The 12,937-nt window shown below is 40.1% G+C and overlaps 1 protein-coding gene across 4 annotated transcripts; it reads left to right on the top strand.

Annotated features, from left to right (window-relative positions):
• The first annotated feature begins 1,854 nt into the window (after window positions 1-1,854).
• On the top strand, window positions 1,855-12,580 carry nadk2 (NAD kinase 2, mitochondrial). 4 transcript variants are annotated; one of them, XM_072371645.1, is made up of 13 exons: window positions 1,855-1,903; window positions 2,197-2,678; window positions 2,811-2,899; window positions 3,001-3,089; window positions 3,435-3,516; window positions 3,702-3,785; window positions 6,747-6,886; window positions 7,086-7,179; window positions 7,334-7,477; window positions 9,969-10,024; window positions 10,147-10,200; window positions 10,286-10,409; window positions 10,504-12,579. In XM_072371645.1, the coding sequence occupies exons 2-13, from the start codon at window positions 2,466-2,468 to the stop codon at window positions 10,640-10,642; spliced, it is 1,308 nt and encodes a 435-aa protein (XP_072227746.1). In that variant the 5' UTR covers window positions 1,855-1,903; window positions 2,197-2,465; the 3' UTR covers window positions 10,643-12,579. The 4 variants fall into 4 exon arrangements, with proteins under 4 accessions (XP_072227746.1, XP_072227745.1, XP_072227744.1 ...); XM_072371644.1 differs by having other exon boundaries at window positions 1,900-1,986; XM_072371643.1 differs by lacking the exon at window positions 1,855-1,903 and adding an exon at window positions 1,910-2,018.
• Window positions 12,581-12,937: the final 357 nt, after the last annotated feature.

Below are 12,937 nucleotides of genomic sequence, written 5' to 3'. Positions count from 1 at the left end.
TGGTAGAATAGCCTATACATTTTCATTTGATTTTTAAATATATCACCAGACTGGGATGATATTGTTTGATTTACTCAGAGGATGTGTACTGATGTGGATGTGGAAACAACATATCACTTCAAAGTTAATGTGATACTGGGAATTTTAACTCATGTATGAAATATAACAGGGATGTAATTTTGAAATTTAAAATCTTCCATCCATCCATCATCTGCCGCTTATCCGGGGGTCGGGTCGCGGGGGCAGCAGCTTGAGCAGAGAAACCCAGACGTCCCTGTCCCTTAATTATGTTTAAAATCATAATTACCATAATACTGCAATCCCCATATGTATGCACGCACAATAAAATAAAGTGAGGGCTGGCTTTAACGTAGTCATCCACACATAAAGTCAGCCACAGCCAGCTGAAAAGCACATATGAACGCACCTGTTCAAATGACAAGTTGCTTTATGCTATTCTCAGGGATAAACACTTTAAAACTGCTTATACATGAATGGGAGTTGCACTGTATCTTCTATGGGGAAGTTAGTGATCCTGCTACTAATATAGAATGTATATAATACTCAAAAAATCTGTTCCGGCAAACAGTAGTAAGAATGCTGATAAGCTGAACAAGTGACACTGAAGATGCTAAAGAAACTAAAAATAGCAGAAAGCCAGTTGCTCAACTCTTAGTCAAGATGAAAACTATTTGTGGAAGATTGTTGAGCTGAATAAAAGCTGAAAAAAAAATAGAGGAAAATTTTAAGATTTAGCATAAAAAAGATGCTGAACTCTTAGCAGGACTAAAAAATAAGATAAATCATAAAATCATAAAACTACTGAAGAAAAGAAGCTAAATGCAAAACAAAAAGTACAAATTTAGCAGAAAGTTTTTCACTGAAGTTTCAGCCGGGTGGCTGAAAGGTATTGTGGAAGAACCCAGAGCTCAATGAAAGTATAAACATTCTGAAAGAAAAGAAACAATGCTGAAAAAAAAGTGAAAAAAATTGCAGAAAGTTGGTTGCTAAAGTTAAAGCAGGGCTGAAAGGTATTGTGGAAGAACCCGGAGCTCAGTGAAAGCAAAAAATAGATATGAAAGAAGAGAAACAATGCTGAAAAAAATTGCAGAAAGTTGGTTGCTGAAGTTTAAGCAGGGCTGAAAGGTACTGTGGAAGAACCCAAACCTCAGGAAAGCAAAACAATTATTAAAGAAAAGAAACAATGCTGATAATATTTGCAGAAAGTTAGTTGATGAAGTTTCAACAGGGCTGAACGCTCAAAGATTAAAAACAAGTAGCAAGAACGTTGTCCAGATGAGAGAACAACATGATTTAAGTTATAGCAGTTATTTTTTTTGTATGAACGAAAGTGTTGTAGAGTTGGGAGAAAAGATTTCAATTAAAGGTAAATCCATGTGTGTTTCATATATTGTAGAAACATATTTGGTAGGTGAGGTTTATATGCCACAAGAATGTTTTGGATGGTAAAGCAGAAACCAGAACAGCTTATTCATGTTAACATTACATGTACCTGTGTGAGCTGTCAGTTGGAACAGCTTGTGTCTGTTCTGTCTGTCAGTTATGTTGCCATGGGGAACATTCTATGAGACTCTGGGCTCACAAATATATATATATATATGACAGTATATCGAATGGAATGGACTTGAATGTTTTGCTGAGGTTTTGCCGTTTACATTCACACAGACATTTGTTGTGGCACTGAACCCATCAGCTAAAGCATATGGCAAGCAGTTATGATGTAGCAGTAAAGAAAAATGTCACTGCTTCGTCACGTTTACCTCACATTCACGTGGTACAGCAGGCCGTGATGCCGTTGGCTTGCCCATACACGTAGCCAATCAGGTTACACATAGCGTAATATACGTAATACGTCCAACTTGAGTACGTTCCAGGCTGCATGGTATGTGATGCCACTGTGCTCTTGTGTTGTCTCTTGTTCTTCCACTCTACGTGGTACCTAATGGTAAAATGCTTTGGAACCTTGTGAGTGTGGCACGACTTTAATGTGGTCTGTGGTAAGAGTATACCCAATCGAAATATGTTATAAGCAACCCTACGACATATTATCAAGCTGCTAGCTACTTTTACCTTGTTTAGTGCGCTTGTTTAACATTATGGTAACTTTAAACTACCCAGTACGGTTTGTTGAATAAGCATTTAAAATATCAGCTAACTGTTGATCTTGCTGTTTAGTTACGTGCCTTTGGACATATTCGACTTGGAAAGCATACCACAAAGTTATAAACGGGGAGCTTGGCAGCCAGGGGAAGAGCTCAGTGACCTTCTCTGACAGCTGGGTGTGTGGCTCACCGCTTGACTGTGAATGGACAAAGAAATACGCCAGACCAGAGGCCTGCCATGACCAAGAATGTCACCTGCCTAACTACAGCATTGACAAGGACTCTCATTCGACACTTGCAATTGGCTTTTAGTTCACTTTTTGCCTGTGTTAACTTCGAAGAATGGCTCGCCGCTCAGTGGTGAACGTGTTTTGTCTTGGGAATCGAGTGGTTTGTTATGGCACTCACCACAACGCAATATGCAACTTCTCATCAAAACCGAAAATTGGATTTAAACCTGAAAAAGTAGCAGTGGTTACAAAGACTACACGGTACGAGTTTGAACAACAGCGTTATCGCTATGCAGGGCTGTCTGAAGAGGATTTGAAACAGTTGGTAATACTTCATTTAACTTTTACCCTAGCTTGTTAGCCCCTAGTGGTAAATATAATCGCTTGTTTTGTCAGTCGCCTTATTCTTTTTTACTTTTATCTGGTCTGTGATTTTCGTTTGTTCTTTTGTTCCCAGCTTGCCCTGAAGGGCTCCAGCTACAGCGGTCTGCTGGAACGACATAACGTTCACACTAACAACGTGGAGCATATTGTGAAGAGCCTGCAGTAAGATGTATTAGAGATTATCACAGCCCAATTCCTTAGCCAAACAGTGATGATTTACGTTTTTGCGGCTTGAACAGTTTTTGTTTATTACGTATTTACAGGAAAGAAGGCATTGATGTACAAGTTGTGAAGAGAGGAGAATATAATGAAGAAGTAGTGCGATGGGCAGATACGATTATCTCTGCTGGAGGTAGGAATTTCATAGAAGTTTAGTATTTGAATTGTATTAAATAGTTTTCCCTCTCGCTATGGACTCCTGTCTGATGGTTAATTCTCATTAGATATATTTAGATAGTCAAACTTAAGAAAGTCAAACTCACAAGCTTAGATGGCCATTATCCCAACCATTTGTTTTAACCAGTTAACGGAATAAAGTAATCATTCCTGGCATTCATCTTTTCTGTGCAGGCATGATTTATAAACTGACTTAAATTTATTCAGACCACAGGAGTGGCAAAAAAGTCCTATGTACAAAAGCTTCAGACAACAGATTAGCACACAATACAAGTTCTCTAACTGCAGTTTGTTTTGTTAGGTGATGGAACAATGCTACTTGTTGCCAGTAAGGTTTTAAGCAAGGACAAACCAGTTGTTGGCATAAACACAGACCCAGAGAGGTAAAATCCTTGACAGCACTTTTTTGGAAAGATTTTTATTGTTGAATTAATTAGGAACAAATGTAATGTAGCTGTTTGCTAAGATAAGAAAAATTCTGGGGAAGTTTTAATATATTGAGTAAACATAACGCATATATTTGGACTAATTCACATTGAGTTACAGCATTTTTTTATTTTCTATATAGGTCAGAAGGGCATCTTTGCCTGCCTGTGCGGTACACTCATGCCTTCCCAGAGGCACTGGAGAAACTCTGGCGTGGTGAGTTCAGGTGTGTATTTATATCTATACAGTCTTGTATACTATTGTGCCTTTCTTCTAGTTGGCATGCTGCCCATTCCACTTGTGTATGCTCTGACAATCATGGAGCTGTTGCTCTGTCATTAGCTTAAGGTTGAAGACAAGTTTAAAATGTGTTGTCTGTAAAAAGGAATATGCTATACTCTTAGCCTAATACACAGGGAGCTTTTCTCAAAATGGAACTTTCAGACTTGTGTAAAAGAGACCCAGACATTTTGAGCACTTGTTGGCAACTTTTCTTTCACCCAATGTTTAAACTCATCCCTAACTATCTAAGTTGGGCTAAGTTACATGACTGTGAAAGGCCAAGTCACTTAGCACTCCTTTGCTCCCTTTTGTGGTGAAATAGCCCTTGCATAGTGTTGAGGTGTGTTTGGTTAAGTCCAGTGTAAAAACAAATGAGGGCCCCACTAAGTGCAAACCAGATTTGGTGTGGTGTGTCACTGCAGAAAACCGTGATAGTAATTCTGGTTAAGTGTGACTTCGGTTTTAAAGAAATTGCTGACAGTTTTCCCAGGAAAGCCCCCAGACAACATCACACTACTTTCACCATGCATCTCGGATACATCCATTCTTAAATCTCTATCTTCAGTCCCTCACACTTAAATCCCTGCTTTTAAGAATAAAATAAATTAACAAAAATAATCATCAGTAACTGATATAACCATATAGGCTTAGGATTACTTTGTTAAACCTGTTACTTTGTCAAACACAGGGTTGCATTAATAAATGCCTTCTTTTTATGTTAAAAAAATAATGCTTAACCTTGTCAACAGGCAGTTATAAAATGCATGGACATCCCTTAAAGAGATGTCATTGTGAAGGGAGCATATGTTGCTCTAAAATCTCAGTTTACACACACGCACACACAGACATGTATACATATACAGTCAAGCCTGAAATGATTCATTCCCCTTGGCAAATTTTGACTTAAAGCTACTTTTATTCAACCAGCAAGTCATTTCTTGATTGGAAATGACACAGGTGTCTCCCATAAGATGAGACGATGTACAAGAGGCATCATTGTGGAAAACATTTTTTTCTCAGCTTTCATTACATGTGAACATAAAGTGGCATGTCCAAAATTATTCATACCCTTTGCAAACTGTCATAGTCTATAGGAAAATCCAAAGTTCTATATCATTCCAAATAGTCCAAGTTTTTCTAAAGGATCCTAATTACCCTGATTCATTGGGAACAGCTGCTTTAATCAACTCAACAGGTGAAAAACAGCAGCTCTCTGCAGTTGGTTTGTGGACAGTCGTGGCTAAAGGGGGATTCTCACTGGGGATGTAACGGCAGCGGAGAGCTGGCTTGCGAGCATCCGTATTCACGCGAGACCACCAGATCCCGCGATAATCCGGATCGTACGCGAGATCCCGCGATAAACTGTGTGTATAAAGGAAACAACAACAACAAACAGTTTAATTTGCTTCTCCGATGTGGAAGAACCTGTTGATCTGACCATCTATCCTCTACTTTTCTGCTTCTGTCATAAGTGTGCTAGTCCGTTTCTATATTTCTCTAATTGTAGTTTTATTTTGAAAGGGGGCAGAAGTTTATTTTGTTGATTCTGTGTCAGATTTCCTCTGCTGGTGCAATCTGCTCTGTTGAGCTTGACGCGGTTCAGCAACGGCTCCATCAAAAATAGAAGTGCAACGTAAAGATAGCAAGAGCCGCTGCTGAGACGTTACGCAGCGTGCCTGGGAGCGATCAGCAAGGGTGACCGCGGCGCAGCCGTTACGTCCCCGGTGGAAATCCTGGGTAAGACAAAGAAGCTCACTGAGGACCTGCGGCTGCACATTGTGGCTGCTCACAAATCAGGAAAGGGCGATCACGCCATATCTAAATGTTTTCAAGTTCCAGTGACTACAGTGCAAAGTATCATTAAAAATAAGACGTTCCAGACTGTAGAAAATCTCAGAGGACGTAGTCGGAAGCCAGAAGTGACACCTGTGCTGGCCAGGAGGGCAGTGAGAGAGATGAAAAAGAATCCAAGGATCACCACCAAGGCCATCCTTGTGAATCTGGGCTCTGCTGGTGGCAACGTCTCAAGGCAGACAGTCCAACGGACACTGCACACCATTGAGTTCCACGAACGCAGACCAAGGAGGATGCCACTTCTCCAGATAAGGCACACGAAAGCCTGTTTGACCTTTGCAAATGCTCATCTGGACAAAGAAGAAGACTTCTGGTCTTCTGTTTTATGGTCAAATGAAACAAAAATGGGGGGGGAAGAGCAATGCATCAAGATTCTCAACAACAACATCAAGCAGTCTGCAGAGAAACTTGGCCTTGGGCACCAGTGGACATTTCAGTACAACAACGACTCAAAACACACAGCTGAAGCGGACAAAAACATTAACGTTTTGCAGTGGCTCACCCAGAGCTCTGACTTGAATCCAATTGAGAATCTGTGGAGGGAGCTAGAGATCGGGGTGATGGAAAGGAGACCCTCCAACCTGAAAGAGTTGGAGCTCATTGCTAAAGATGAATGGGCAAAAATACCAGTTGAGACAAAAAGCTGGTCAGCAATTATAGGAAGCATTTGATTGCTGTAATAGCCACTAAAGGCTTTTCTATTGATTTATTGAGAAAGGTATGAATAATGTTGGACATGCCACTTTTTGTTCAAATGTAAATAAAAGGTGAGAAATATTTTTCCACTATGATGCCTCTTGTACATCTTATTATCTTCTGAGAGACGCCTGTGTCATTTCCAATTAAGAAAAAACTTGCTGGTTGAATAAAAGTAACTTTAAGTTGAAATTTGCCAGGGGTATGAATAATTTTGGGCTTTTTTTCCGTATGTTAATAAAGCCTATTTAAAAAAATCTGTTGAGTTCAATCAAATAAAAAATCTGTTATGTTTTAAGCCAAAAGTTGCTTTGAGACAGATTTTGTCTCCTTGATTTTCCTTGACTATGCTCAGGTGGCTGTGGCGTCAAAGAACTCGTCTGCACTTGGCGGGTACGGGAATAAATCCCACCCCAGTGGACCTGCATGAACAGCAGCTGAGCCTTGAGCAGCACAACCAGGCTCATCGCATCACCTCCATGGATAGCCAGCAAAGTAGGACCTGTCCCTGACCATCTCTTTGTCTGTCTCACTCTCTCTGCCTGCCTTCCCATGTGACTCAGTATTGATTTTGCACAAGATGAAAAATATTGGAGGAATAATTTGAAAGGGTATTTGCCTCCAATCTAAAATGTAATTATCTTGAATGTTTTTTCTTTATCTTCTATTCTCCTAATCCGTTGACCTTCTTCAGGAACAGGAGCATTACAACAGAGCTTGTCCGAGCCCAACCTCCTCCCTGTGCGAAGTTTGAATGAAATCTTCATTGGTGAATCTTTGTCCTCGAGGTACATCTATCATTCGAACTGCTTGAACTCCATTTAAACATGTTCAGTGCTTGTGTCTGCGTGCATGTTCTAACTCTCATTAATCCTCAGTCCCTGCAACTACATCCTGTTCATCTCTCTAGAACTCATCAGGTGACATCTCTGTCCACCACAGGGTGAAGTTAAACTCCTTCAAACCGCATGTTAACCTCTTGCTCCATAGGGCCTCCTACTACGAGTTCTCGGTTGACGATGGTCCATGGGAAAAACAGAAGAGTTCAGGACTCAGTATTTGCACAGGAACAGGATCCAAAGCTTGGTAAAAGTATAATTAATTTTCTAAGCATTAAATGTTTAACTCGTCCCTCATCCTCAGGTACAGGTAGCATTGTGGCTTATAGCTAATATCCTTATCAAAGCAAAGCCACTATTCTAAAAATGTTATGAAGAAGACTAAAGTGCATTTTAAAACATGTCAGAGGGAAAAATGAACTTACGGGCTTACAGGAAGACACCCACTGCACACTACTGAATGACTTGGTAGAAAAATGGCGTATTTCAATAAGGAATTAACCCTTTTGATTGTAACAGCCTATACATTTTTTCACCCCAGGTTCAGAACAAATTTTTTTAAATCCACGAAAAAGTAAATCTATAATTTCTTGATTCTCTACAGCCTTTATTTAACGGGCAAAATAGATAATTTTCAATGTCTTCAATGATCAACTTTATTGTATTTATAAAATGTAAAGAAATCTAAAATTCGTTGACAATGACGCATTGTGAGGTGTTTATGATGGAAGTTTATAGAACAGTAAGTGATACTCTTCTGCAAGATGCTACAAGTCCAAAAAGGTTGGGGCACTAAAATTTAAAAACAAAACCCAGAGATTTACTTTTTAAATAAGAATCATCTTAAATTTGCTAATCTTACATTTGATGGGACACCACGTCTCAAAAAGGTTGGGACAGAGCCATATTTACCACTGCATAGCAATCCCTCATCTTGTAACAACAGCTTATAAAGGTCTGGGAACTAAGGATACCAATGGCGTGACTTTTAGCTAAGGAACATTGTCCCATTATTGTCCGGTAAATTGTTCTAGCTGCTCAACACCTCTGAGTCTTTGATGTATTTACCATTTTATAATGTGCCAATGTTTTTTTCCATTGGTGAAAGATCTGCAGGCAGACCAGTCCAACACCCATACTCCTGTACTACAAAGCAGTATACTGTTTAGCACTGGCATGCTGAAATATGCAAAACCTTCCCTGAAAAAGTCCAGATGGGAACATATTTTTCTATAGAGTCTGTATATACCTTTCAGCATTGATGGTTCCTTTCCAGATGTTTGCGAGTTCAGTACCATTTCACTCGCATATCATGAAGAATACAGGCTTTTGAACTAAATGCCTGTAACAAGCTGCATGGCCCCCCTTGTACTTAGTTTGGAAGAGGCACTGTCCATTTTTTCCAAAGTGAATGTCAAATTTGAAATTGTCAATGTTCCTGAATCATGTTTACATAGCGTTGTCTTTCAATGACAAGCTTTAAATTAGATTCAATTAAATTAGGGGAAGAAAAGCATCATTGTTCCCAAAAGGAAATGATAATGTTGCAGTATTCATGCTTATATTATTGCTACTGGCAGGAATGACCTCCTGCACCATTTTGTGTAGCAGCAAAGCTGAGGAAGATTCTGACTGAACCACTTTTTTTTTTTTTTGCAACATGTTGGTGTAGACAATCTGATAAATATCCCGCCATGTTGCACAAAACTAGCAGTAGCAAACTCTGTGTGAAGTTAGCCGACTGTCACAGAGCACGGAGTAAATAAGCTGTGTTGTAGTGGCGTGCATCGACAAAGTCATCCCACTAGACGTGTGTGTAGAAAGCCGCCTATAAGCCACCCGATAGCCCCGGATAACAACAACATGGCAGCTTTCGGGTTCGGGGTTGCCGCCACAACACGCTTTGACCACCTTACGGCCACAGCTCCGGTCAGCCGCCTCAACAATGAAGGCACGGAACATGGCCCATTCGGACTCAATGTCCCCCTCCCTGCAAGAGCCCTCTCCAGTGCCTCCCCCAGGGACTCCAAAAAGGATGGGTACTCTGAACTGCCGTTTGGTGCATAAGCACAAACAACAGTCAGGAGCAGTCCCCCCCACCCGGAGGCAGAGGGAGACTACTCTGGGTAAACCCCAATGTGCAGGCACACAGCTGGGGGGGCAATGAGTACGCCCACACCTGCTCTGCGCCTCTCACCACGGGCAACTCCAGAGTGAAAGAGAGTCCAACCCCTCTCAAGGAGCCCAAGCCGTGCGTCGAGGTGAGTCCGACTACATCAAGCCGGAACCTCTCAGCCTCGCGCACCAGCTCCGGCTCCTTCCCCAACAGAGAGGTGACGTTCCACATCTCAAGAGCCAGCTTCAGTAGCCGAGGATCAGACCGTCAAGGGTCCGCCTTCGGCTGCAGCCCAGCTCACTCTGCACCCGTCTGGTCCCTCATCTAGGATCTGTTTGCCTTGGGTGACCATACCAGGGGCTTAAAGCCACAACATAGCTCCCAGAATCAGTGGGACACGCAAACCCCTCCAACACGGTAAGGTGACAGCTCATGGGGGGTGACAGCTCATGGGGGGACACTGAAAATAATTTCCCTTTGTACTTATGTCTGTTAGAAATTCAAGGAAATTAGAGATTTAAAATGTTTGAAAATGCCTCTACTACTAGCTAGATATGCCGTGTGTTCAGTTGTGACTTGGTTAATTTCCACTCACAACCTTTTTTTGGCTTACTGTTCATAGGTCATATAACATCAACAAACTTGCTGAACAAGCAGTGGAGGAGATTCTTAAAATTGGTATGTACATCTGCAGGTTTTTACACCAAAATAAACGTAGAACTAAGTTGTGAAGTAGATCAGTTTTGCTTTCAAAAGTCAACAGGGCATCACTGATCTGTTTGGGGTTTTTTTCCCCAAAGGGAAGTCCCAGACAGGTCTTGATATCCCACTTAACCAAGCATTTATTGAAAAGGGTGAGTTTAAACTTCTCCTATCATTGTTGGCTTGTACATCTTTGGATTCCTTTTTAATGTTATATTTGTATCTGTGCTTCATCAGTAACTGATCAATACAATGAGTCTCTGGTGTTCAGTCCAGACGACAGCCGCTTGTTCTACAGCATCAGGGAGCCTATTGTCAACAGAGTGTTCTCCAGCAGTCGTCAGAGAGGCTTCGCCAGCAAGTCAGTGATGCTCTTCAGTATCAGAACAAAAGTTTGATGATAGTTCACAAGTAAAGCAGCAGTAAAACTTTAGCTTTTGTCTCTTTTCTCTCAGGGTGTGTGTCCGCTCTAGGTGTTGGGATGCCTGCATGGTGGTGGATGGCGGGACTTCCTTTGAGTTTAACGATGGTGCTATCGCTACGATCAGTATGAGTGAGGAGGACCAGCTGCGAACAGTCATTCTAGAAAACTGACACACCACAACTTACTGGTCTTTTGTAATCCATCAGTGATGTGATTAATGAGAGGTATACATTTCTAGCTTGGTGCCTCTCCAGGTGTTGTTTATTTTCATACCAAACAAAATTTCTTTTTGTCAATTTTTGCACCTATCCAAATGTTTTTTTCTTTTTTTTTTTTCCTCCGTTTGCCTCAAACCGCCATGCCATTGCTGCCAGGCCATATCAGGTTATAATTCAAATTGTAGATACTGTGCCAGTATGTTACAAAAACCTGAAACCTGTAGCACAAGATGCAGTGAGCATCCAAACGAAACAATTTTATACTTGATTTGATCACAGTAGTGACTTGTGTAATCTTTTCAAATATATACTATTGCCTTCTTGATGATTAGGTATGTCTGTTTGGGAATGGGGGGGCCATTCACAGTATCTTATCATAGACAGTCCTACAAATAAGCTCAAAGCATCTGAAAGTTTCTTTTAAGAGCTTTTCATACAGCCTCTAGGAGATATTTCCAGTAAGGATTGAAGATAAAAGAGAAACTGATATATGACTGTTTTTTTTTTGTCACTAAGTTAATATTAATTGTGTGATCATTTACATGAAAACAGGACAATCATCTTGTGTCTGTTCTCCATGAGACCTGGGTAAAATGCACAGTTTAAAAGTAAATTGCCATTTCCAATTTAACTTGTTGGAGTTGATTTAAAAAGTCACGAAACCGGTAATTCAGTGAACTGGTCCACTGCTGCAGCTTACCTTGCTCTGATTCTTGAACAACTTTTAGAATTACTGTCTAACAAAAAAAACTGAAGATTGACAGGACGCTATAGTTTCACCTCTAACTAACTAGCAACGTGTAGCATAAACAGGTTTTGTGAATATGGCCCCAGATTGAAATGGACAAAAGATGGAGGTGGTTTCACACTAGTGCAGCCACTGGATAATGACTCTTACAGGTTGAAAATTAGTTCTTCAAAATATAGTCTTTCAGATTCAACTGAAGCCATCCGTGACCTGTTCTTTATTATTTTCTACATCAGTTGTGTATACTGCTCACAATCATCTAATTTCTAGAACAGCTTGTCACTCTTCTGTCGAATGTTACCCAGTATCTGATTAACAAAGAATGATATTGTGCATTTCTTTGAAATGATGTTCAGTGGATGTTTTATCCATATCGAGTGTTCCAATAAGTATTGGTAACAGCAGCACAGTGTATGTGGGATATGATGAAATAAACTTGTGTGTGCATGCGTGTTTATGGTGATGAAGAGGCATTCATTGGTGTTTTTATTTAATTTTTGAGTGCAGCATAGCTTTATAGCTTAAATTAGATCCTACAGGCTTTGAAACTGTCTGTACAATACTTGTGGGTTGCAATCATTGTTGGGTTGCATCTGTACATGAGATTTGTTAACGCATCTCAACAGAAAACAGTAGTCATAGCAGCATGTTTGGTGAATACAGATATTTTTGGAATATAGCTTTTATATTTTCTAGCTGTTTGAGCCATATAGAAATGCGATGCTTGCAAAATATAATGCTGGAGAAGAGCAAATGAAGTGCACAGAACTCCATGCTTTCAGGGAAAAAAAGTGTCTTAACATGACAGAAATATGTTTTGGAAAGTATTATCAAACTGAAAAATGTGCCTGAGGTGGAAATGCCAAACTTGTTCATGCACCTGATAGAAATAAAATTAATTTCATCTTGTAAAAGTACCAACACTGCTGAAGCCACTCGTTGATGAAAAGACTGTTACACAATTTTAAGTATTTAATTTTTTTTTTATAGATCTCTAGTAATTTTACTTTGTTAAAAAAAAAGGATTTGATTGAGCACTTTGTAATACTTACTGTATGGACTCAAAACAAAAGCTGTAATGCGTGCCATGGCCCTTGTGGAAACAGTTTTTTGTTTTGTATCTGGATAAAGTGATATGAAACAGCAATGCCTTTGTGTGCTTTTTAAGCAAATTATGGAGCCTCTTAATCCTCAACTATCCTATTTTTATTTATTTTTTAAAGTTGGAGATAAATTTGAGTGAAAATAAGGTCACTTCACTCATTTTATTTAATAAACGCTGGGGTGGCTCCATTTGCAAACATTTTTCACCGTCTCCTCACTCTTGGAACATGCCTACCTCAGATTTTCAGCTTGTGGGTTTGCAGATGGTTGTGGATATAGGATGAAAAAGCATTTCAGACAAGGGAATGGATTTTAACATCACCTTTACCTGTAATATAATTAGTCAGACTGAGTGTAGTGAGCATTAGTGTGTATTAACACTTTTCTGATAGAGG

The sequence above is a fragment of the Leuresthes tenuis genome, unplaced genomic scaffold (assembly GCF_036924035.1).
Source record: "Leuresthes tenuis unplaced genomic scaffold, fLeuTen1.0.hap1 SCAF_19, whole genome shotgun sequence".
In the NCBI taxonomy this organism is placed as follows: domain Eukaryota; kingdom Metazoa; phylum Chordata; class Actinopteri; order Atheriniformes; family Atherinopsidae; genus Leuresthes; species Leuresthes tenuis.
This window is presented reverse-complemented; position numbering and strand designations above follow the sequence as displayed.

What these genes read in the sequence shown, in the direction of transcription:
- nadk2 (XM_072371645.1), top strand. Translation starts at nt 2,466, where the DNA reads ATGGCTCGCCGCTCAGTGGTGAACGTGTTTTGTCTTGGGAATCGAGTG. An exon ending in ATAAACACAGACCCAGAGAG is followed by an intron (nt 3,517 to 3,701) that starts GTAAAATCCTTG and finishes TTTTCTATATAG; the next exon opens with GTCAGAAGGGCATCTTTGCC. An exon ending in GGTGAATCTTTGTCCTCGAG is followed by an intron (nt 7,180 to 7,333) that starts GTACATCTATCA and finishes TGTCCACCACAG; the next exon opens with GGTGAAGTTAAACTCCTTCA.